General features: G+C 41.4%; 1 protein-coding gene across 6 annotated transcripts in view; it reads right to left on the bottom strand.

Annotated features, from left to right (window-relative positions):
• Nucleotides 1-25953, bottom strand: part of Nnt (nicotinamide nucleotide transhydrogenase) — a 108703-nt gene that overhangs the window by 56178 nt on the left and 26572 nt on the right. For all 6 annotated transcript variants that reach the window (XM_029468546.2, XM_029468545.1, XM_021181102.2 and 3 more), the window contains 5 exons: nucleotides 21055-21284; nucleotides 18878-19095; nucleotides 13442-13529; nucleotides 10644-10732; nucleotides 6563-6750 (listed from right to left, as the gene is read on the bottom strand). In XM_029468546.2, the coding sequence (XP_029324406.1) occupies nucleotides 6563-6750; nucleotides 10644-10732; nucleotides 13442-13529; nucleotides 18878-19095; nucleotides 21055-21284 (813 nt within the window). The remainder of the gene's footprint in view (nucleotides 1-6562; nucleotides 6751-10643; nucleotides 10733-13441; nucleotides 13530-18877; nucleotides 19096-21054; nucleotides 21285-25953) is intronic.

Below are 25953 nucleotides of genomic sequence, written 5' to 3'. Positions count from 1 at the left end.
GACTTCTAAAATCATAATGTGCACAGAGAAGAAAATATCCCTCTGAATGATAAACTCTTCTGGCTTTTGTACAGTTGCCAGAGCAAGAATTCTCTCAGCGGAATTCCACCAGCAAGTGTCAGTTGCTGGACTAGTCTCCTGTCTGAAATTCCATCTTTTCAAGACTGTCATCCTATCCTATGAAGATACATTCAAGAAAAAATGGGCAGCATCAAAGGCAGAATCATTTATGGCTCTATGTGACTGCAACATCTTAGGCTGAGTCCCATCAGAGGAAAACATCTCCTTCCCAACTCTTCCCCAGTTGTGGAGGATTTAAGCGTCCGGTGACAGGGATATTTTATAGACCCTAACTAGGATAAACACAAAACATACTGCTCTCTAACCGGGATTAAGATGTTATAATTTACAATCGACGAATATCTTCCTTCCCAACAAGACACTTTACAATTCCTGAATATCCTCCACTACTTCCTAATTCCAGTGTCTGAAAGGTCAAGCTAGCCACCTCAAATTGCAGACGGGGCATGTGTTTTAGTTTTTGGATAACTTAAGAGAGCTAAGTTTCCAGTCTTAAGTTAGCTTCTACAATAATCCTATTAAAAAAAAAAAGACAACAGAGTGTTCTGTCCAGCTTTCTTTAGCCTTTAAAGAATAAAAGTGACTATGCCAACCAAGACCTAAGGAACACATACAGGATTATGAGTTGAACAATATTTGCTGAGCCACTACTACTGGCCTGTGTGTGAAGCACGAGGCCAAGCACTGCCCATGACAGGTATGGTAGGAACAGACACTTTCCCTGTGCTCATAGGGCAGGGTGGGGCTAAGTACTGTCGTCATGAGAAGCACAGGAAAGTTGCTTTGAGTGCAGAAAAACTAGCATCCAGTACTCAGCAGGATGCAGGAGGCACTGCAGAAGTGGCAACTGAATAGGTGGGACTTGAAAAGGCAGGAAAGAAGAGGGATGGTGTGTCAAAGTGAAAAGTCGGTAGATGTGACGTTACAGAAGGTCTTTAGACAATCTGAGGCAATGACTAGTCAGCATGTCTGATAGCAGACACTAGTTACCATAAGTCTAACATGAAACCAAAAGCTAAATTTGGACCAAAGGAAAAAGGAGGAGGGAGGAGGGGGAGGAGAAGGAGAAGAACAACAACAAGCACAAGAAGAAGAGGAGGAGGATGACAATGATGATGACGGACAATGAGGGACAAGGAGGATGTGGGGCAATAAACACATGGCCAAGGATATCAAGTTAATAACATGGGTACCAAGGAGTCTGGGGCTATGATATGGGGCTATTGATCAAGCTAGATGACTTCAACTAAGGATGCTGGGAACCTAAGCGGAGCAAGATATAGACACCGCTATTTAATGAAATCTCAGGCCCTTCAAGAGGCCATTAAATTGAAAAGAGCATGGCTTAAAACAGGAGATGAGGAGCAAGAAAGCTATGCCATCCCAGTCTTTGTGAATTTTTATTTTGGTGTGTACAGGTGTATGCATGTGCGGGTACATATAATACCAGGTATCTTTCTCTTCTGCCTTCCACCTTGCGTTTTTGGTTTTGGTTTGTTTTTGGTTTTTTGTTTTTTGTTTTTTGTTTTTCTGCAACGGGGTCTCTCACTGAACCTAGAGCCACCATTTGCCAAACCGGATCTGCTGGCGACTCTCCAGGATACACCATCTCTGACCTTCCCCTCCAGCCCTGGAGTCATGTACACGTCCCCACACCAGGCTTGTCCACTAGGGCCAGGAATCTGAACTCAGGTCCCCGTGCTTCTGTGGCAGACTCTCCACCCACCAAGCAATCTCCCAGCCCCGATTATGAATTTTTAACTGGGTTACTATCTGGAAAGGTTCTGTAACAGGTTAATTTCTGCCCCAGTAAATCTAACAAAGATGGGACAAGGATCTCAGTGGCTTTCTCCTTCGCACTGAACGCCACTGAGACTGCAGCTGAAACTGCTTGCATTCAGTAAAATTCTCACCTCTAACTCAGTGGAGGCAGAACAGCAATTATCTCCATTCCACAACTATTTCAATCCACACATACTATATAGTGATTAAGTTTTCACTTTCCTTTTTTCTTTTTTTTTTTTTTTTTTTTTTTTATTTGCAGAATTTAAGCCAGACAGCCTTTTGAGAGCAGACTCTGGGATGATGTACTAACCACAAACTCCCTGCAAACGTAATGTGAAGGTTATGGCTTCAGAAAATAGGAAATGCGGTGAAACAGATTAGCAAAACCTCTCTAGCTAGTCTTCAAGATTATCACACAAGCGGGCTGGAGAGATGGCTAAGTGGTTAAGAGCACTGGCTGCTCTTCCAGAGGTCCTGAGTTCAGTTCCCAGTAACCACATGGTGGCTCACAATCATCTGTAACAGGTTCTGATGCCCTCTTCTGGTGTGTCTGAACACACCTACAGTGTACTCACATAAATAAATCTTAAAAAAAAAAAAAAAAAAGATTATCACACAATTGAGCTTCTACTAAAATACACTGAGTAGAGACCACTTAAGGAGAGGGGAAGAGGGAGGGGAAGGGAAGGGGGAGGAAGAGGGGAAGGGAGGGAGAGAGAGAATGACCATCTATAATCTTGTAATCCCAGTATTTAGGAGGCTGAAGCAGGGGGATGACAAATTCAAGGCCTCTCTGGGCTTGACCCTGTCTCAAAAAAAAAAAAAAAAAAAGCTGTGCAGGTAAGCATAAAATGTCAGCATATTCATCTAAGAGGTCCGTAGTTGCATCAATCACTCAAAGCTTTATAATCAATAACAAAGATATATACTGTGTCAAAATGACTACCATTTCTAGCTTCCTGTCCTTATTATTCTTTCAATGAGTAAATGTCTTGGCACCCTCTGCTGGCCACTTGTTGCCTGGCAGCTCCTAGCACTGCCTTCTCCAAGGTGCAGGCGTTCCCAGTTAGATGGCAAAAGCACAGGTATCCTAATTCCTTCTTGGGTGTCACTGTCACAAAAGGGGGATCCTGGAGTGCTCTCCTGCGTATAATTTCCATCATAGCTGCTAGATTCCACACACACACCATCTAGTGGCTTCTGATCTCCATCCATAACAAGTACTCAAATATAAGCTTCATTTCATTTCTCCACTCAGAAACACACCCATGGGATGGGCCCATACCTCCCTCCAGCCTATCTGCCTCATCAAACAGATCTGGTGGGATGGTGGCATCTGGAGAAACCGGCTCATCTACACGTTTGTGTAAACAGCAATCGTAGCAAAAACAAACAAACAAACAAAAAACTAAACTAAAAGAATTTTGGCTTGGAACAAGAACAAAATTTCCATCGATTTCTGAATGACCCGAAACAAACGTTTGCCATTTTCTGCTATGTACTCTATGCTATGCATACTGAGCATGCAAAGCAATATGCTCAGAGTTGGTGAATATAAAGTAAAAACATCAATGAACTCTGAAAACTATTGAAAATGACCTAGATTCTGTAGGATCAAATATCCGGCCCAAACATCATTTTTTGTGTAAAACAAACAAGCATACCCATTTCATTGGTATGTAAACTTGTTCTTCTCAGAATAAATGCTTTAAAAAAAATACAGGCTGGTGAGATGGCTCAGTGGGTAAGAGCACCCGACTGCTCTTCCGAAGGTACAGAGTTCAAATCCCAGCAACCACATGGCGGCTCACAACCATCTGTAACGAGATCTGGCGCCCTCTTCTGGAGTGTCTGAAGACAGCTACAGTGTACTTACATAATAAATAAATAAATCTTTAAAAAAAAAAAAAAAAAAGCCGGGCGTGGTGGTGCACGCCTTTAATCCCAGCACTCGGGAGGCAGAGGCAGGCGGATTTCTGAGTTCGAGGCCAGCCTGGTCTACAAAGTGAGTGCCAGGACAGCCAGGGCTACACAGAGAAACCCTGTTTCGAAAAACCAAAAAAAAAAAAAAAAAAAAAAAAACATATAAGCTAGAAATTGCCTTCAAATAAATTTATTTCTGATCTATTTCCAATGAATGTTGCATTTGTACATCTATAGACCTGGGCTCGTGTAAAATGTTCTCAGGCAAAGGAGTCGTGAGGAGGAAAGTTTAAAGTTTTGATATAGAAAAGAGAAGGCCTGAGTAGAATCAAACACCAGCAACCGTGAAGCCTTTACTTCTCACAGTCTTGCTCATTTTGACATGATAGATTGTTCAGCGGTAGAAGCAAAGGACAGGGAGAGAGATAGGAAAGAACAAGATGCATCCGCATCAAGCCGCTCTTGACTGGTCAATAAATGTGTATTGGTTTGATAGCATGCACTCTGCACAAACACTATATAAAAAGAAGTTAAGACTTAAAAATAATGCTTGCGGGGCTGGCGAGATGGCTCAGGGGTTAAGACACCAACTGTTCTACAGAAGGTCCCGAGTTCAAATCCCAGCAACCACATGGTGGCTCACAACCATCCATAATGAAGTCTGATGCCCTCTTCTGGAGTATCTGAGGACAGCTACAGTGTACTTACATTAAATAAATAAATAAATAAATAAATAAATAAATAAATAAAATGTCCAATATCTTAAAAATCATGCTTGCTGTCAGGGACCTCACAATCTGGTGAACAAGACAAACGTCAGGGCTGGAGAGGTGGCACAGTAATTAGAAGCGTTTACTGTCCTTGGCAGAGGACCAACACCTAGTCAGGTGGCTCTCAACTGTCCCTGATTCCAGCTCCAGGGAATTCGATGCCTCTGACTTGCACTCACAGAGACACGTACGTACGTATGCATGTAATTGAGCATAAAATAAATCTCCCCCCCCCAAAAAGAACTGAATAACAAAGTGCCAAATCCTTAAATAAAAGCATCCCCTGCAGAGCCCATAAATACATATACATATATATATATACACAGAAACACTCTGTCATGTGTTTATCACCAAAATATCAGACATGATGGTCTCTGGTGGAATTTCTGACTTGTTTTTTGAACTCTTAAGATTTTTCAGTTCTTTTCTTTTTTTTTTTTTTTTAAGATTTATTTATTTATTATATGTAAGTACATTGTAGCTGTCTTCAGACACTCCAGAAGAGTGCATCCAATCTCATTACGGATGGTTGTGAGCCACCATGTGGTTGCTGGGATTTGAACTCTAGACCTTTGGAAGAGCAGTCAGGTGCTCTTACCCACTGAGCCATCTCACCAGCCCTCAGTTCTTTTCTACAATGGAAATATACCTTAAGAAGGAGAAACAGATTAGTACTTTATCAAAAACGTAGTAAAGACACCACTTATGAATACAACAATGTTGTGCATAGAAAATAGCCTATGATATAAACATAGTTACATGAAGACACATTGAAAGAAATCGGGTGGTGTTATTAATGACCTGGGGGCTACAGTGATTTTTGCAGTGTGCTTTTTCATGTTTCTAGGACTTTTATTACACACGCACACACACTCACAAAGAAATCCCTTTGTTTAAATTCTAACGTGTGCATCATCAAGGGAAAGGCCAGGCTGGGGTGCCTGGTCCACAGGAAGACATGCACCACTGTTGCCTTCACACAGGTTGACTCGGAAGACAAGGGTGCTCTGGCTAAGCTGGTAGAAGCTATTAGGACCAATTACAATGGCACATATGATGAGATCTGCCGCCACTGAGGACACAGCATCCTGGGTCCTAAGTCCAGGGCTAATATTGCCAAGCTGAGAAAGACAAAGGCTAAAGAAGTCACCATTAGCCGGGCGGTGGTGGCGCACACCTTTAATCCTAGCACTTGGGAGGCAGAGGCAGGTGGATTTCTGAGTTCCAGGACAGCCAGGGCTATACAAAGAAACCCTGTCTCAAAAAAAAAAAAAAAAAAAAGTCACCATTAAATGGGGTTATATATTCCCTGCTAAGTTTCCTGTACATAAATATAAGTACAAAGTTATCATCCATCTAAAAACAGTTTTTAAAGAAATTCAAGGGTTATATATATATACCCTGCTAAGTTTCCTGTACATAAATATAAGTATAAAGTTATCATCCATCTAAAAAGAGTTTTTAAAGAAATTCAAACAGTAAACACTTATTCATCCTTGAACTAGTTGATTTTTTGTGTGTGTGCAGGGATGTGTGGGTATAGTATGTTTTATCAGTTTGACACAAGAGTTATCTGAGAAGAGGGAACCACAACTGGGAAAAGGCCTCCAGAAGACTGCAAGCAAGTCTACGGAGCATTTTCTTAGTCAGTGATTGGTGTGGGAGGGCCTAGCTGATTGTGGGTGGTGCCTGGGCACCCCAGGCAGGCGGTTCTGGGTTGCATGAGAAAGCAGGCTGAGCAAGCTTGAGGAGCAAGCCAGTCAGCGGCACTCCTCCATGGCCTCTGCTTCAGTTCCTGCCTCCAGGAAGTTCCTTTCTTGAGTCCTTCCCTGCCCAGACTTGGATCAGTGAGTGTCACCTGAGAGTTGTAAGCCAAAACAAACCTTTACCTTCCCAAACTGCTTTTGGCAATCACAGCAATCGAAACCCTAACTAAAGCAACCCTGGTTTAAATGTCAGATTCTTGTTGGTCCTTTAGAGATGCCAGTTACTAAGTGGCATACCTGGAATCAGAGCTGTGCTGATAAGGATGTCCACCTCCTTGCACTGTTGAGCAAAGAGCTTCATTTCAGCTTCAATGAACTCTTTGGACATCTCTTTCGCATATCCTCCTTGGCCCTCACCAGATTCCTTCAAGTCCACCTCCAAGGGTTCAGCACCAAGGGATTTGAACTGTTCCAAAGCGGCAGCTCTGGGGCATTGAAGGAAAAGCAGCCGTTATTTAGATCAGGGATACACTCATCCAACTCCTCATTTATGTCTACACTTTAAGTCAGTGGTTCTCAACCCTCCTGGTGCTGCGACCTTTTAATGCAGTTCCTCATTTTGGGGTGACTCCCAACCATAAAATGATTGCCATTGCTACTTCATAACTATAATTTTGCTACTATTATGAATTGTAATGTAAGTATTTTTGGATAGAGGTTTGCCAAAGAGGTCTCAACCCACAGGCTGAGAACTGTGGCCGTAGGTAAACCCTACAGAGTTGAAAGTCGAGAGTTTGGCTTGCTATCTTTGGCTTTTGAGATGTAGGCAGTTCTTACATATTTTTTTCTTACGGGGGAAAAAAACAAGAATCCTAATTTCTACTTAAACGAAAAGAAGAATGCCACTATTGCCAACCCCGGTTATGTTTCTTTTGATCCCAATATTTATAACAATATGATATCTGATACACATGAAGATTTGCTAACATGGGCTGGAGAGATGGCTCAGTGGTTAAGAGCACTGACTGCTCTTCCAGAGGTCCTGAGTTCAATTCCCAGGAACCACATAGTGGCTCACAACCATCTGTAATGGGATCTAATGCCCTCTTCTGGTATGTCTGAAGAGAGTGACAGTGTACTCACATACATAAAAACAGATAAATGAATCTTAAAAAAAAAAAAAAAAAAGATTTGCTCTCACATCACACAAGTTGAAGTTTTCCTTTTACAATTGTCCTGAGTTTGTTCTATTTGTGAGATTTTTTTCCCCAAATAAATGACTTTTATTAGAAATATCTTAATATTCAAATAAAATGATTTGGGGGGCCTCAGTCGTCATAAATTTGCAGACTGATCTTAGAAAGCAAATGGAGAATGGAGAGAGTAGAGGCAGAAGGGGAAACAGGATTTCTAAGAGAGTCTAGACCATGTGAGATGGCATCTCCAAGAAAATTCTTAATGAACAAGTGGTCAATTTTTAGATTATGCAAAATATATTCCATTTGAAATAAATAAATAAATAAATAAACGCCACCCAATCACTGTATTCTACTTAGAAAATGAGAGCCGGGCTGGTGAGATGGCTCAGTGGGTAAGAGTACCCAACTGCTCTTCCGAAGGTCCAGAGTTCAAATCCCAGCAACCACATGGTGGCTCACAACCATCCATAATGAGATATGACTCCCTCTTCTGGTGTATCTGAAGACAGCTACAGTGTACTTACATATAATAAATAAATAAATCTTAAAAAATAAAAATAAAAAAATAAAGATCATAATTTGTTTAAAAAAAAAAAAAAAGAAGAAAAGAAAAGGAGAGCCAGCAAAGATTTCAGCAGTGGGAATCACCAATATCTCTGCCCTACAATAAACATCAAGCATCCTAAATGACAGCAATCACAGGAGGTGCCCACTGCAATTACAAATATAGTCATTACAATATTTTATATAAAGAAAGAGATTAACCAGGTGTGGTGGCTTGAAGGAGAACGTCCCCATAATGCTCAGCTTCCTGCTCCAGCCACCACATCCGCCACTCTGTCTTAATGGACACTTATCCTACAAACTCTTGGTGTTTTATCACAGCAATAGAAAAACAGCTAGCACATCAGAACTGGTGGTACACATGTCACAGGGTTGACACACAATGAACTCACAAAGACGGCAGCAGCATAGCCAGGGCCTACAGCAGGTCCAAACCTGCTGGGCCAGTGAGCGTCCCAACACAAAATGGAGAAGGACGCCGGAGCTCTCATCCACAACCAAGAAGTTATCTCCAAATACCAAACTCTCACAAAGGAAGAATGAGCTCTGCCAGTAGAATCTCAGTGGGCTCACAAGCCACCCTTAAGGGTAGGCTCCAGGTCTGCAGTAGACGGCCAAAACCAAAGAAGCTCTAAGGTATTTTTGAGATGTCTGGGCTTGTATTGCTTTGGTTGGACATTTTCTACCTTAGTACTCTTTTACTTGTATATTATGGTTTCTGATTTTGTGTTTTTGTAGGTTTTGTGTATATGCATGTGCATTTGTGTGTGCCTGTATCCATGCACCTGTGTGTATGTGCATGTGTGCATGTGTGTATATGTGGGGGTGGGATATGCATGTGCATTTGTATGCATTTCTCATTATCTTTCTTTGTTTATTTTATTTTTAAGCTTTGGGGGGGGTGCTATGTTTTGTTCTATTCTTGTCTGTCATTTTTATTTGCCTGTTTGTTTTCTTGAGTGAGAAAGAAATAAGGTGTGGAGTTAGAAGGATGGGGAGGTAGAGGGGATCTGGGAAGAAATGAGGATTCAAATATATTGTATGAAAAAATATTTTAAACTAAAAAAGGAAAAAATTAAATCATAAAATCTATGGGGAAATGGGTGGACTTAAGATATATAATATTAAGTAAGGTCACCCAATCTCAGAAAGGAAAAAAGAAAAAAACAAACTTATGTTCTCCTTCACATTCAGACCCTAGTCTATAAAGTATACATGAATATGAATATTTGCAAACAGATGTACTCATGGATACAGAATAACAGTTGCAAAGGAGAACAAGAATGAGTGCTATTAGGTGACAAGGAAGAACAGGATGCCCACCAAGGATACATGAGTCACGAAGAAAGATAGAAAGCTAATTGCTTTTCCAGTCTCAACTCTGCCGTGGCTTCTTTTTTGTGGTGCGCAAAAATATAATTGACAATTAAACTGTAAACACACAGCTTTGGAAGGGCCATTCTAGCTAGCTAGAAATTCAGTGAGATACATGGAGTTTGGGGCCAAACAAGTGTTTGCTTGAGTGCCTCCATTAATCAAGCTGCATGATGCTTTCGTTACATTACAATTTAATGTGTTACTTTATGGTGATGTTTATAGTAAGTAAATTATAAAAATTATAAAGTGGTATCTGGCATCTTTAGCAATGAACTCATTTTCTTTTTCTTTTTTCCTTTTTGTTTTTTTTGTTTGTTTGTTTGTTTTTTTTGGTTTTTCGAGACAGGGTTTCTCTGTGTAGTCCTGGCTGTACTGGAACTCACTCTGTAGACCAGGCTGGCCTCGAACTCAGAAATCCACCTGCCTCTGCCTCCCAAGTGCTGGGATCAAAGGCGTGCGCCACTACTGCCCAGCTGATGAAGAGCTCTTAATCAAACGTCTCTTGGCAAACCATGGTGGAAAATGTTTTATGACTGTCTTGGAGAAGTACAACACACACAGAAAATCTGTTTCTCCTCCATGTTCTATAAGCTTCAGAGAAAAACAGTCAGCACTTTCCTTATGTCTGAGCCAGATGTGCTAGCAAAAATAATGCTACAATTATAGTTCCTGTGTGGCTACTCCTGGGTAAAAAGTGATGTGAAGGGTGGGTCCGTAGGTCAGTGATGGAGCACTTGCCTGGCGTGTATGACAATGGGGTACAATCCTCAGTCTCACCAAATAAAAAAGTACTTGGGGGCTGTGATGTCACTTTCATCTACTTCCATCCATTCGACTCTAGACAGTCTCCTCCCAACGTACCTGCTAGCTTTGCTCATGCCCTGCCTAGTGCCCCAAAGCATCCTAAAGATTAAAAGGACACAGTAAAGCAACATGCTACAAGTTCACTAGAGATAACTCTGGTCCCATTGCCAACGTACACAAAGAACTAAGGCCTATTAATTATCAATTACTTTATTATTTCTGGTTACTTTATTTACTTTATTTCTGGGGTTTCCTTTTCAGTAAGTAATACATTTTTTTATTGAGCTAACTTTTAAACAGCAAAAAAAAAATTCATCTTTAATTGGAAAAAGCAGAGAGCCAAGCTTCAGTGAACCATTATAATCTCTAATGTAATGGGCCCCATTTGAAACAAATGTTTTTAGTTCAACATGAATCACTACTTAAATGCTCACCTTGTATCAAATCCTCGGACAACTGCGCCCATCGACTTTGCTGCCCCCGCTGAAGCGAGCCCAGCAACGCCACCACCAACTATCAGGATCTAGGGGGTGGAGGCGGGGAGAACAAAAAATGGTTCAAAGCTTGTGACCAGGTGATGGCAAAAGATTCCCAGGTGGCAACTCCTAGTGCCTGGTACATATTAACACTCAATCGGTGGTGCAGATCAACCATGGGAACATAGCAAATGGTCTATCCTTCCGCTGACTCCCCAGTGTTTTTTAAGTTGATCAAAGAAATAGCCTCTGCCAGCGGCGGACAACTTCCCCTAAAAATAATGCCCTGGCAGTCAGCAGCATCTCAGAGGCCATGCAAGCAAGCACTGTCGGTGCCACGCATGTCAAAGATTAACCAGTTCCTTCTCACTGTACAGAAACTACCACCAAAACACCAGGATGTTATTTCAACTCCCTCTCCCTCTCCAGTGCCAAGGCTTTCCTGGGTTCAGAAAACTGTGTCCAAAATGGGCACAACTCTGACAGAACATGATAACTGCTATTTTGTGCTCAAATGCTTCTAAACATCTGGTAAGGAAATAGAACTGAGGACCATCTTGAATGATCCATGTCTGAAATTTGACGCAATATAAGTAAATCTTAACCACAGAAGGATCTGAGCCAAGAGAACCCAAGAATCCCGCAGAAACTTCAGCCTCCCCAGCCTGCAGAGAAACACTGAAAACACTGTTGCTTCTAGCCTTGAGCCGGCCTTCCTGGGAAAACAAGCCTCACTATGCATCCCATAAATGGCTTAGATTGAAGGCAACCCCTTGTTCCTGTAGGAACAAATGTCACCCACAGGAACAGGGATGTTTGTAAATTTTCACCATCAAATGTTTAAAAATAAATGTAAAGTATTACACATGATAAGCCCCAACTATATTTAATTCTCCTATTTTGTAAAAATGATTTGCTACATCAAGCCAACTACTTAAGCTGAATTTATTTCTTAACGACATTTTATTTCTTTGTGTGCAAGAGGAAGGGGAGGGAAAAACACATCATAATACACACATAGAGGTCAGGGATAACTCATGGGAGTTGGGTTTTGTTTTTATTTTTCCTACCAGTGGGTCCAGGGATTGAACATGGCTCATCAGATTTGAAGACCGAAGAAGCCTTTATCCCTCTGCCACTGAATTTAAACACTAGCAGACACAGTCCCCTTCCCGCCTTTTAACAACTCAATGACTCTCCCGTTAAGCCTCTTGGGTTTTGGGTTTTTGGGCTTTTTTTTTTTTCACTTTTAGTCGAATATTACAAGTTTCCTCTCAACTGCCACACCTTCCTAAAAAGATCCTAATCAAGACTAAATTGTTGGCTCACATATCATTATATTCAATCAGTTTAAGTTTCTGGTCAGTTTGAACACCAGATGTTTTCTCGTGGTCCTACACAATAAGATAGATTTTTATATTTCAGATACAGGAAGGATAGTGTCTTGTGTACCGTATATCTATGGCATTCACATATATGTTCTTGCTAGACATCCTGGCCTTTGTTTAAAGGGCTTGTTTTTCTTTCTGTGGTCTGTTTCACTCAAGGCTGCTTGGTTTTTGTTTTGGTTTCTGATTTTTGTTTCTCTCGTAGATTTCTTGGTCGAACCATTCTGAGTTTATAAATAAAAAAAGTATTTAAGAACAGAAAGCAGGGGCTGGTGAGATGGCTCAGTGGGTAAGAGCACCCGACTGCTCTTCCGAAGGTCCAGAGTTCAAATCCCAGCAACCACATGGTGGCTCACAACCATCCGCAATGAGATCTGGCGCCCTCTTCTGGAGTGTCTGAAGACAGCTACAGTGTACTTACATATAATAAATAAATCTTAAAAAAAAAAAAAAAAAGAACAGAAAGCAGGCAGATGGATGGCTCCTTATATATGTCCTACGCCTCGACTCGGGCTTGTATTCAGCCATTGAAGGGCCATGACGTAACCTCCGATGTTGTAACCTCCCACTCACGGCTCCTCACTAACCCCTCTCTTTCACTCTCCGTTCTCAATCGGGATTCAGGAGGCAGCTCCCTTCCACTGTGCCTTGATTGTACCACCTCCCATTACTTCCTGTTCTCTTGATGCCCCTCCCCTCCTCAGCTGACAAGAGGGAAGAAATCAAAGAAGTGTTTTCTACAAACTATGGCTCTGCAGTAATCAGGAAACACAGACTTACTGAATAATATCTTGAAGTTCTTCAAAAAGTAATAGTAAATTGACCCACAGATCAATCTAGACAAAATCCATTTAAGAATTTAAATAAGTCAGAAACTGAAAAGGCAAAAGAAAAAAGACTAAACTTTTAAAACAAACAAACAAAAATGCCAAAATTTCTCTTTTTTTCAAGCAATATTCAATGTTCAGCTCTAAAATTTCACCTTAAATTTCTAAGTACAACAGTAACATCAGCAAGGCTAACACACAGCAAGACATTTGAAAGTAACCATATTTTATGCCACCTTCAACTTGTCTCATTAAGAAACACTGAAAGTGGGGCTGGAGAGATGGCTCAGAGGTTAACAGCGCTGACTGCTCTTCCAGAGGTCCTGAGTTCAATTCCTAGCAACCAACCAAGTGGTGGATCATAATCATCTATAGTGGGATTTGGTGCCCTCTTCTGGCAGGTACACATACATCCAGTACAGAACACTTGTATACGTAATGAATGAATAAATAAATAAACAAACTCGTGTGTGTGTGTGTGTGTGTGTGTGTGTGTGTGTGTGTGTGTGTATGTATGAATAACACTGGAAGTTATACATACCTTCGCAGGGGGAACTTTTCCAGCAGCTGTGATCTGCCCAGTGAAAAACCTCCCAAAATGATTCGCTGCTAAAACAACAGCCTTATAACTGAAAAAAATAAACAGACAGCTCCATAAAATAAAAGGTGGAGGACAACCTGTCAGTTACATAACTGCAGAAGCTCCCACGGAGAGGATATTTCTGAGCACTGTTTATATACTTACCCCTCCAACCTTTACAGTTGCCCTCTGAATGCGTACAATTGCTACATTTGCTTCATAAACACAGACACAAAGGTGAAAGGACAACTTGCCTGCTGGCACTAGGCTGTCAGCAGCAGAGCGAGAAATCTGCCCTGGGCAGCATTCCTGTGGAGGAAGACTCTCACCCAAAGAGTTACCCAGCCGCTTCCTAACAAATGCTGCAGACTAGCAGAGATAGTTTAAAAAGCACAGACACCAAATGCCATCAGCGCCTTTCTTCGGGTGTCAAGGCTCCCTATCTTCAAATCGTGTTGTTCAAATGTTCTTTGGTGACTATGTAGTACTTACATTATACTAGGAGAGGTTTATCTAGATTAGCTGCAACATTGTATGCAATATTTCAGTCTCAGAGGGGAAAAGATCACTACCTGTGATCAGGAGTGGGTGAAAACTTGGGCTCCTGAGACAGACCAAATGATCAGATCTGAGCAAAGTTAACCCTTGCTCTCCTCATCTCTAAAACAAGAGCCAAGGGGCACATCAAGCTCTGAAAGCTATTGAAAGAACAAAGTCAACACGAGTGAAATATTCAGTGTGGTTCTTGTCCCATGGCAAATGCTCAGTAAATATGGTTTAACTACAGAAACAAGTTATCCAATGAAAACTAACAGCAAGCCAAATCTTTTCTTTAATAGGATGTCTGGGGCCCACTATACTAATCTTATTACAATATTATCTTTACCTAATTAAACCATATTATCTTTACCTAATTAGACCATATTATCTTTACCTAATTATTGATTCTAAGACTCACGTGCTGCCTTTCAGCAAAACCTCTCCCTCGTAGTTGTAATACTTAATAAAACAATATAGAAAAACTCTATCATCACTGCCATTACTGTAACTTAATCAAAAACACACTACCATCACTGTTGTGACTGTAAGTTAGTCATAGTGGAACAGAAAAAAAATACATATTTTCAAGTGGTGTTTCTAAACGCTCCGCCCCATCTGAGTGCAATCTGCAGTCCATGGCGCTAATGGGACCTACTTATATTGTCTTGAAACATTCTGTTTGCCCAAACGATTCTGCAGCTAAAAACACTGATGCAGAGCTGATTTTGACATCCTCCCAATTACGTGACAGAGTCAAGAGCACTCATAGAACTCTGCATGGTACATGTTAAGCCCCACCTTGTGTAACGGCCACTCTTCCAGCCACTAAACATGGCAACAATTTCTTTTTGTGTGTGTCTCCCCCCCCACCCCCCGCGCACAGATTTTATACCACAAGAAATGATCTTAGCTGATCTTAGCAAACCATCTGCTACCTTATACTGAGGATAACTAAATGTGTTTCTGTTCACTTACTCCTTGTGTGTGTGCTGACATATGTGTTCAAGTGGGAGCACATACATCAGAGGACAGAACCTGTGACAATCAGAAGCCAACCTCGGATGGTGTTCCTTGGGAGTCTTGAACCTTCTTTTTTTTTTTTTTTTTTGAAGACAGGGTTACAAACTTGTGCCTGCTCATCTGGCTTTTTATGTGGGTGTTGGGGATCAAACCTGGGTCCTCAAGCTTGTGTACTGAGCGCTTTGTTGATGGAGCTATCTTGACAGCCCCACCAGTTATGTGAACTTGTTTTAACTTTAATATAATGGCAACCCATATGAACAGGGTGGACAGCTGAAACACAAAGTAGATTCCTTGGCACATTTGATATGTGGCATGTTACATCTAAAACAGGAAACTTGGGCCAGTGAGATGGCTCAATGGGTAAAAGGGCATGCCGCGCAAGCCTGCCAGACAGTTCGATCCCAGGAACCCACATTTGTAAGTCTGCATGGAGGCACTAATTTGTAATCCTAGCACTGCCTTGGCAGTGCTTGGGTGTGGTGTGAAGCTGGGAGCTGAAGACAGGAGAATCACCTGGAAGGTGACAGAAGCAGCTAGCCTAGGGGACAAAGCTCAGTACCACAAGAGACCCCCTCCCCGGTAAGACAGAAGAGCCTACTCCTGAAAGCTGTCTGACCACCAGATATGCTTGCCCATACTCACTCATGCACACACACTGATGGACTTAAAACGTAAAAACCTAAGAGCCTTCCAGTTCATGCAAGGCTCTATGAAAAGGGTTTATTTATATTGGGGTTTTCTTCCCCATGCACTGCTTTCCCTTTAAATACTTTTGTTGGTGTGTCAATCACATTAGCTTAAGTCTTAATTTGGTTAGTTTCCTTGGGAAGCTGATTTCTTAACCATCACCCTATCTCCATATTGTCCCCACCCTCTCAGGTACTCTGGTCACTCCAGTCCCTCACAAGCAACCTGATTACAGCCAACTTCCTGTGAGCAGAGAGGAGCTTAAAATGCCTTTTCTTTTCTTTTCTTTTTTTTTAAGATTTATTTATTTATTACATATAAGTACACTGTAGCTGTCTTCAGACACACCAGAAGTGGGTATCAGATCTCATTACGGATGGTTGTGAGCCACCATGTGATTACTGGAATTTGAATTCAAGACCTTCAGAAGAGCAGCCAATGCTCTTAATCTCCGAGCCATCTCGCCAGCCCCCTAAAATGCCTTTCTTATGTGACATTCCATGCAAGACACTTGGGGAGTCTTTCCTACTCTGTAGGCTGCCTCTGCCTTTGATTAACAGTTTCCTTTGCAGTACAGAAACATTTTCATCTCATGAAGTCCCACTTGTTGACTCTTGACCTTGTTTCCTGAGTGACTAAGGTCCCATTCAGAAAGTCCTTACTGAGCCCAGAGCCTGGTCTTTCTCTGAAAGGCCATAGAGGTTCAGATCTAACACTGAAGACATTGGTCCACTTGAAAATGATTTGAAAGGTCTGGGTGAGAGGGAAGGATAGAGTTTCTTCTACAGGTAGATGTCCAGTTTTTCCCAGCAGCATTTACTAAAGATGCTATAATTTCTCTAATGCGTACTTTTCTCATCTTTGTGAAAAGCCAGTTAACTGTACGTAAATGGATTATGGGCTCTTGATTCTATCCTATTGATCAACATATCCTTTTCTGTGCCAATACCATATTGTTTTACTGTGGAACTGGAGTATAATTTAAACCAAGAATGGTCATGCCTCCAACAATGTTTTTAATTGTTAAGAGGTTTGGGAAAGCCATATGGAAGCCTGCTACTATCATATATATATATATATATATATATATATATATATATATATATATATATATGAGAGGGGTGTATATATATATATATATATATATATATATATATATATATATACACCCCTCTGACCTTTACAGTTGCCCTCTGAATGCGTACAATTGCTACATTTGCTACATAAACACAGACACAAAGGTGAAAGGATGACTTGCCTGCTAGCAAGTTAAGGACATGATAGCAGTACAAATGTACATTGATAAAGATAATTGTTTTCTGAGTAGAGTTAAGGCCTGCTCCAAAGAAAAAGATTCATACCTGGATACTTTAAATCTGGCCAAGAACCCGTGGTTGGAAAGTTCATAAGCCCCAGGGGTGAACCTACTGCTTTTAATGTACTAAATGAACAGAGGACCAAATTGCCATCAAAATTCATGTCATTTTGCCCACAAAGTTGTGCAGCTCTTAGACCACATCAGAGAATCTTCTTGGTATAAGGGATAGCAGTTATGCAAAAATTGGATTGGTCAGAGTGCAAAGAGCAAGTGTCTGTCAGCCACAGACAAGGACACCTCTACACACCTCCTCCCTCCAGATCTCACGGAGGATCACAGCAAAGCAAGGTCTCCAAGGCAGACCAAACCACTGCACTCATGAACTCGCAGTAGCAACCTCAGCAATGGGGGATGAAGGGCTCCCCCCCACCCACCCCCATCCCTGCCCCTCGCTGTGGAACAGGAAGGTAGATTCCGGAGGAGGAGTCAGTTCTTTTTTCTTTGATAATGTGGTCCCGGGTAAATTGACCATGCTCCAGTAGAGGGCCCTACAACCCATGGTCAGCACAAAATGGACTCAGGGGTCGGAAGCTGAACAGTGAATCGGGAAGAAATTAGGGAGAGGAGTAGGGAGTTAATGTGAATGGAAATACACTGTATTCATGTATGAAAGTCTCAACGAATTTTTAAAACATTCTGTATTTTATTAAATAAAAATAGAGCTCTAAAAGAGAGAGAAAGAGAGAGACGGGGAAGATAGCAGTGCTGGCAGGAAATGAGATCTACTGCCACTGAGGTCTCAGAAGAGGATGGGCTCTAGTAAAACAGAACAGACTGTGACACGAGAGAAAACTCCCCTCTAATATGGAAATTTCCTTAATTCATTAAATACTTTGTTAACCCTCTCAAGGAAACCCTAAGCAACATGAGCACCCTAAGCATAACGGTATGTGCCTATAATCTCAGCCCTCCAAAGGCTGGAGGCCAAGGGATCACAACTTTGAAGCCTGAGGCCACCCTGAAACTGCACAGGTAGACTATTCTTTTAATTAGTTAATTAGTTAACTAATTAATTATAATACAGATGCTAAGCACTCCTAATTTAAAAATCCAAAGTCAAAACTGTTCCGCGTGGGCCACAGACAATATTACAAGCAGAATGTCCCATCCCTAACCTCACAGGAAACATGCAATGGGGTCACAGACCAAGCACAAAATGCCAACTTTGTATTTAAAACATCCCAGAGGAGGGGGGAAAAACCCTCTGAAATGCACTATTTCATAAAGAAAATTACCAAAATGTATATACAAAACTACCTTCAGGCTGTGTGTATAAAGTGTATATGTAACATAAATAAAGTCCACGTGTACACTTGGATCTCAGGTCCAAAACCCCTCATTTTATGAAGATTCCGAAATTTGAAAAAGTCAAAAATCTCAAACACTTCTGATCCCGAATTTTCAGGGGTTCTCAACCTGTATTACAATAAAACACATGAATCGGCCACTGTCCAACTATTTGTGACCTATAAAAATAACCACCTCAATCTGATGCATGTACACACAACGTAAAAATACCACCTCCTTACGCAGACCCTCAGACAGCTACTTTCTTTGATAGGTGTACATACTGCTTCTAACCATAAAGATAGGACTTGTAACATATATTACTGTAACTACTGTGAAAGGAAATAAAACAAATCATAAGAACTAATTTAAGTATAAAAAGTATTGTCAGTCCCCAACAACTATGGCGAGGGTAAACTCTATGAGTGCCATGCTACCTCCCTGTGGTTCTGGTCAACTGAAATGGCAAAGAATATACCTACCCAGAGATGTTGGCCATGGAACTGAGAGCATCATAGCCCTGAGCTATTGTCACTCTTGGAACCTGGTCCATCGCCAGAACTGTGGTTTTTCTTTCAGAAAGTTTATTGAGCAAGTCTGGATTTTGGGCTGGGTAGATGAAGCTAATTAGAGTTCCTGACGGCTTTAAAAAGTCAGCTTCGTGAGCGCCTAACGTCGGGTTCACCATGGGGGCCCTCACCTGAAACGAGAGCCAAATCACAGATTTAAACTACCAACACCTTCACCGTGGTTTTCAAGTAAACAGGACAATTTGGTTAAGGCATGGCACTATTGTTTAGATAGTACGTCTGAGAGAGGTCTTCCATCAATAAATGTCTGCCTGAACTCAAGCAAGACAAAGGGTATGAACAAGTACACTATCTATCTTGTGACTGAAGACTTGTGACCTATTCTGATAAAGAGCACACACTCAGAGAGTGCACAGTACCAGGTTATCTGTGACAGCTACAGAGCACTGAGATACTACAGAGATTTTACAGTGAACCTGGTCTCCCCAAACTTGTTAAATCTGTGTTAAAATTACGAGATAGGGGGAAAAGACAAAGGGCAGGCAGATCTCTCTTACTGGGAAGGCAGCCTAGTCCACAAATCTAGTGAGAAGCCAGAAAGGGCTACATAGTGAAACATCGTCTCCAAAAAAACAAACAAATGAATGAAAAGGCTCAATCCTTACTAATTTTGGCAAACATGAATATATGAGGTAGTGAGACACTAGGAATAGATATATGGTATAGACTTATGTCACTTTAAGTTCCAGACCTATAAAGGAACACAATCTAAACTAGCATCTCTACTGAATTAAAATTACTCTAGCTTCAATCCATTGTTCTGATAAGAAGTTTTGCTATATTCGTTTTGTGTGAACCGAGCATAGGAAACACAGCCTGCAGGATTTACATTTTAAATACAAAAGAGAAAGCTGTTTCTTTCACTTCCTATCATGGCTTTTTTTCTTTTCTTTTCTTTCTTTTTTTTTTTTTCTTCTTCTTTTTTTTTTTTTTTTTTCTCCTGTATGTACCAAAGTGCCTTTGCCTATTATCCCTGAGCTGCTGACTCCTGTGAATCTTGGCTGGGAACTTGTAACTCTTTGAGCAGGAGGTGTGGTTCAGTAATGGGGGACTTAACCTGGCGTGTGTGAAACTAGCAACCCATGCCCAAAAATATCTATCTCAGAGATTAAGAAAAACTTGAGGGCTACTGTGGCCGATCCTACTGGCCCTCATCAAAGGCTCAGCTGAGATCACGGGAACCCGAGACTTCAAGCCAAGTGAATGTTTCCCTAAACCTGTTCCTCAGAACAGGAACGGGCTTGAGTCAATAGAGTCCCTGGGTCAAGTACTTTATGAATGGGAGGGAAATAGAGACTTTCATTTTTGTACTAGCTGGGTAGAAGTCTCTTTTAATTGATGACATGACCTGTTTATATACATACTTGCTGCTGCTGACTATATACATACTTGCTGCTGCTGACTAGACGCTGTTAGGATGGAAAGAAGTTATTGAACGCAGTTCAGGATACTGTGTGCAGCGCTAATAACCGAAGACAGTCATTTGCCCCACATAGTGCTATTCTAGAAATAGCACCACCATTCTGGAGAAGGGAGTACTGGGCTGAGTGACCCATAGGCCAAGTGACTTTAAAAGGTCTTGAGATATCAAACAGCAGAAATGTACATGCTAAGGAACTTCATAACTAAAAAAAAAAAGATATGAAGTAAAAAAATCTACCCAGCTAATATAAAAATGAAGGTCTCCATGGTTCCCTTCCATGGTTTCGTTGAGAAAAGAGAGTGTGACTTTCAAATAGGAAAAGGTGAATGGGTAATGTTTAAGATTTGATCATTGTACATTGTGCATACATATATACATGTATATGTATATATGTATGTATAAATATATATACATATATATTATACATCACTGCATGAATATGAATAATTGTTATGTGTCAATTAAAAACAAAAAGAAGAGCATTAAGAAAATTGGAAATGCTGGGTGTGGTGACTTTGATCCCAGCACTGGAGAGGTGAAAGTAGGTGGATGTCTATGGGTTCCAAGCCAGCCAGGGCTATACACTGAGACCCTGTCTCAACAAAAGACATGACACTATGAATGAAAGAGAGAGGAGAGTAATTACTTTGACCACCAGATCAGAAGCCAGAACTTCCTTCATCCCTTGGATCTGGGCCCCTGCTGCTCTGTAGAGGTCATCTGGGAACTTGGAAGCTTCGCCTGCGCCTGATTCCACGACAACATTAAAGCCCTGCTTGACCAGGGCCTGGACCCCCGCAGGAGACAATGCAACTCGCTTCTCGTTTTGGAAAATCTCCTTGGGGACCCCAACTGTCAACTGCTTATATGGAATTCCTAAAAGCAAACAAAATGAAAGTTTAGACAAAGCTAAAAAGCATGCTTCAGCGCAGACTTCAGGAAAGGGAAATGGGCAGTCATCTTTCGAAATGTACGGTGCTCAAGCTGCTACTGAAAATAACGATTCACAATCACAAGCCATTTACCTTGTTTGAAAAGTGAAACATTTTTATACAAACTGTCCTGAATGCATTAAATGTTTTATTTAATTGAACATCTTTCTTTAAGGCACATGATAAGCTTAGTCTATTCTTAGGAGAAAAATACCTGAGTTGAGAAATCACACAACACGCTAACTCCTCTCCTTCACCCTCTGAGATTACAGTCTTCCTGACCTGGACTTTAGTAAAGATAGAAATAAATTACTGCAGAATAACTCTACCATAGATACGTTGATGGCTGCCATAGATGAAGTCCTTTTCCGGCAAATTTGGCCAGAGGAAATTTCTTATAGACTTCCAAGGCTGAATCCTGAGACTTGACCAGCAGCTGAGAGGCCAGCAACCAGGTCAAAAACAGTCATCTGACAGACCGGGCATGAGAGAAGCCAGCAGTCACTGCCGATGAGATGACTTACACAGGAATTGTGGATCCAGTACAGTCCATGTTGGCCAGTTATTAACCTCCTACATTGGCTAGTTTAATGTCAACTTGATACAAACTAGAACATTTGGGAAGAGGGATTCTCAATTAACAAAATGCCTCCATAAGATTTGCCTGTAGACAAGTCTGTAGTGCATTTTCTTGATCAGTGATTGATGGGGTAGACTCAGCTCACCGGAGGCAGATTATCCTGCATAGAATGATAAAGCAGATTGAGCAAGCCATGAGGAGTGGCCAATAAGCAGTGTTTCTCCATGACCTCTACTTCAGTTCCTGCCTCCAGTTCTTCCCTTGGGCTCCTACCCTGCCTCTTTTCAGTGATGGAGTGTGACCAGAAAGTTGTTAAGTTCCTTCCCGAGTTGTTTTTGGTCACTATGTTTTATCACAGCAACAGAAAAGTAACTACAACACCTACCCAGTCCTGGTCTCTCCTAGGAGGTTAGAGTGGAGAAGCCACACAAAGGCTAAGAGAGTAGCTGGCATGGAAGTGATCTGTAAGCACGGCTATGCTACCATCAGCAAGAAGTCAGAGTAACGCTGGCAGGCTCCATGATAGTGGCTACTTAAAGAAAAACCAGCCAGAACTAGGAGGCCCGGAATGCCTTTCACCTCTCCAAGAAAATGAAGGGGGGTGGAGGGTGGGGGCTGGAGAAAGGGCTCAACAGACTCCTCTTAATTAACTGCTGACTGCTCGATCCCAGCAACCACATGGTGGCTCACAAACATCCATAATGAGATCTGACACCCTCTTCTGGAGTGTCTGAAGTCAGCTACAGTGTACTTACATATAATAAATAAATAAATAAATCTTTTTTTAAAAAAGAGAGAAAGAAAATGAAGGGGATCCTGGGCCCCAAAAATCCATACAGCACACCCTCACACAAACTATATATAACCTGATTGTCATTCTGTTCCTTACAACCCAAAGGAAAGCATGTACCACAAACATCTTTATGCAGAGTTTGGGTTAGCTCTACCTATAGGACACTAGTGTCTTCTGATGCTTTAATCAATATGAAGCCATTAACACTACTTTTTTCTTTTTTTTTTTTTTTTGGTCTTGGTTTTTTGTTTTTGGGTTTTTTTTTTTTTTTTTTGGTTTTTTTTTTGTTTTTTGGAGGGGGGAGGGGACAGGGATTCTTTGTGTAGCCTTGGCTGTCCTGGAACTTGCTTTGTAGACCAGGCTGGCCTCAAACTCACAAGATGCACCTGCCTCTGCCTCTGGTTCATTGGGATTAAAGGCATGTGCCCCCACTCCCAGCTATTAACATGTTTTTAAACAGTATGTTTCTACATAGGGTTTACTGTATAGTTTAAAATTTCCATTCTTGACACTGAATATGTAAAAAAAATTGAATAAAATTGTAAATATGGAGTAACTCATTGAGACTTCAGACAGATTAAGGCAACTTGAAAATACTGGCACTTGAGCATAGTCTTATATTCCCCTGTTATTTACACACTAATAATTTACAGTATACCAAAGGCAGACAAATGCTTATTTTCTCCCTAAAGAGAGAGAAAAGCTGGGCAGTGGTGGTGCATGCCTTTAATCCCAGCACTTGGGAGGCAGAGGCAGGTGGCTGAGTTTGAGGCCAGCCTGGTCTGAGTTCCAGGACAGCCAGGGCTACACAGAGAAACCCTGTCTCGGAAAAACAAAAAAACAAAAAACAAAACACAGAGAGAGAGAAAGAGAGAGAGAGAGAGAGAGAGAGAGAGAGAGAGAGAGAGAGAGAGAACCAGGAGGTTGACAAATATTAGATCCAGGTGTAAAATGAAGTTATATATGCACTTCTCTGCAGTTTGCCATTCATCTGAAGACCTCAAGTCGAAGCCCTGCATTTGGAAAGCCAAGGCAGATACTAAAGATGACAGAGTTGAGTCAAAAGTATTTAGGATGGCCAGTGCACACCTTGAATCCCAGTTCTCATGAGGAAAAAGTAAGTGAATCTGTATGAGTTCTAGGTCAACCTGGTCTACAAGGCAAGTTCCAGGCCAGCCAGGGCTATATAGCAAGAACCTGTCTCAAAAAAAAAAAAAGAGTCAATTTGAAATGGCTTCCACTAGCCAACCATATGATAATTTGTGTACCAAAATAGAATGGGAGCTAGAAGGATGCACTGGTCTCCCAGAAGACCTGGGTTCGAATCCCAGCATCTACCTAGTGGATCACAACTGTCCATAACTCCAGCTCCAGAAGGTTCTCTTCTGGGCCATGAGCACCATGGAATATGTGAGTGCACAGACATCCATGTAGGTTAAAAAAAAAAAAAAAAAACAGGCATAAAATAAAATGAACATTTTAGTGGTGGCGCATGCCTTTAATCCCAGCACTCGGGAAGCAGAGGCAGGTGGATTTCTGAGTTCGAGGCCAGCCTGGTCTACAAAGTGAGTTCCAGGACAGCCAGGGCTATCCAGAGAAACCCTGTCTCAAAAAAACAAAAGGGAAAAAAAAAGAAGAAGAATAAGAATAGAGTGGAACACTTCCGAAGATATTATAACCCAGTTCATGTTGATTATCAGAAAGAGTACTAAGTATTTTAAGGGGCATGGCTCAACTTAGAACACGCAGCGTGATGGACAGAAGAGCAGCTTCCCAAGAATATCCATGTCCTAATCCCTACCACTTTTGAATCCATCATGCACGGCGCAGGGGAATTGTGACAGCAAATAGACTTAAGGGTTGGTGATCACTGGGCCTACAGCAGGGAGAATATCCTAAGTTATCTGGAGCTGCATGGTAGTCACAGAGCCCTTACGAATGGAGGAGAACGCTGAAGAGTCCTAGTGATGAAGCAATGCAAGGCTGGTACATGGATACTGTCAAGATGGAAAGGAGCCACAACCTGATAGGCGGAGGCGCTCTCCTGCAGCTGAAAGGTTCCCAGGAGAAATGCAGAACTGCCAGCACTTGGATGGAGGCCCAGTGACAACTCCTTTGGACTTTGACTTCCAGTGGGTAAAAAGCCAGTAGGCTTATGATTATTTATTTCAACAGCGATAGGAAATTAACACATTAAGGGAACCAGGCGATTGATTATTAGCAAAACTAGTAAGTAATGGGAAAGAGCATTTATCCCATCCTCCTCCCCCAGGTCCACTTCAGGGCAAGTGACCAAAAGAGAAAATTTGTTTTCTTTATAGAAAAATTCTAGCTGATGAATGAAGAAAGAATGATGGAGTTCCGCCATTTCAAGAGTCCTAATAAAATCATGAACTTAGTTAATGGGCATCAGTCAAATGGCAGAAAGAACCTGAGTGGGAAAAGCTGATGGGAACATCATTCTTATCAGAGACCCCACAGGACAATAACACCTACACTGTCCAGGTGGTCTTCCCAATGCAATACAATAATATACAACACTGCTGGTGGGGTGTTCTTGCCTGAAATGTATCCTTAAGCTTAAGGAGCCTTCAGGTCTAGCTAAATGTTACAACAACAAAAAAAAAAAAAAAAAAAAAAAAAAGTGGGGGAAAGAAACTGACTCAGCAGAACCATCATCGGAACTCACTCAGTCAAATTTAGAACACTGGAAATTCTACTCAGCAACAACTGTATTTTTCAACATGGGAGAAAATAGGCAAGAACAGCAGAAAATGTAACCAAGTGGTAAATACCTAGCTGGCATGTCTGAAGCCCTAGGTCTGATTCCCAGTAATGAAAGAATTAAAAAAAAAAAAAAAGTTTCTTATATATCTGAGGTGGTTAGAATAGAAATGTGTTTGAATGACTGGAAAGACTCCTGTGTTTCAATGCTTGGTCCAGGGGCTGGAGAGATGGCTCAGCTGTTAAGAGCACTGATTGCTCTTCCAGAGGTCCTGAGTTCAGTTCCCAGCAACCATATGGTGGCTCACAACCATCTGTATTAGGATCTGATGCCCTCTTCTGGTGTGTCTGAAGAGAATGACAGTGTGCTCACATAAAATAAATAAATGTGATAGCTTGTATATGCTCAAAAAAAAAAATGCTTAACCCATTGAAAGTGACACTATCAGGAGATATGGCCTTGGCGGAGGAAGTGTGTGACTGTGGGGTACAGGCTTTAGGGTCTCCTATGCTCAA

This window comes from Mus caroli, unplaced genomic scaffold (genome assembly GCF_978045245.1).
Source record: "Mus caroli unplaced genomic scaffold, Mus_caroli_1 scaffold_15, whole genome shotgun sequence".
NCBI lineage: Eukaryota > Metazoa > Chordata > Mammalia > Rodentia > Muridae > Mus > Mus caroli.
Note: the sequence above shows the minus strand (reverse complement) of the source record. Positions and strands in the feature narration are given on the sequence as shown.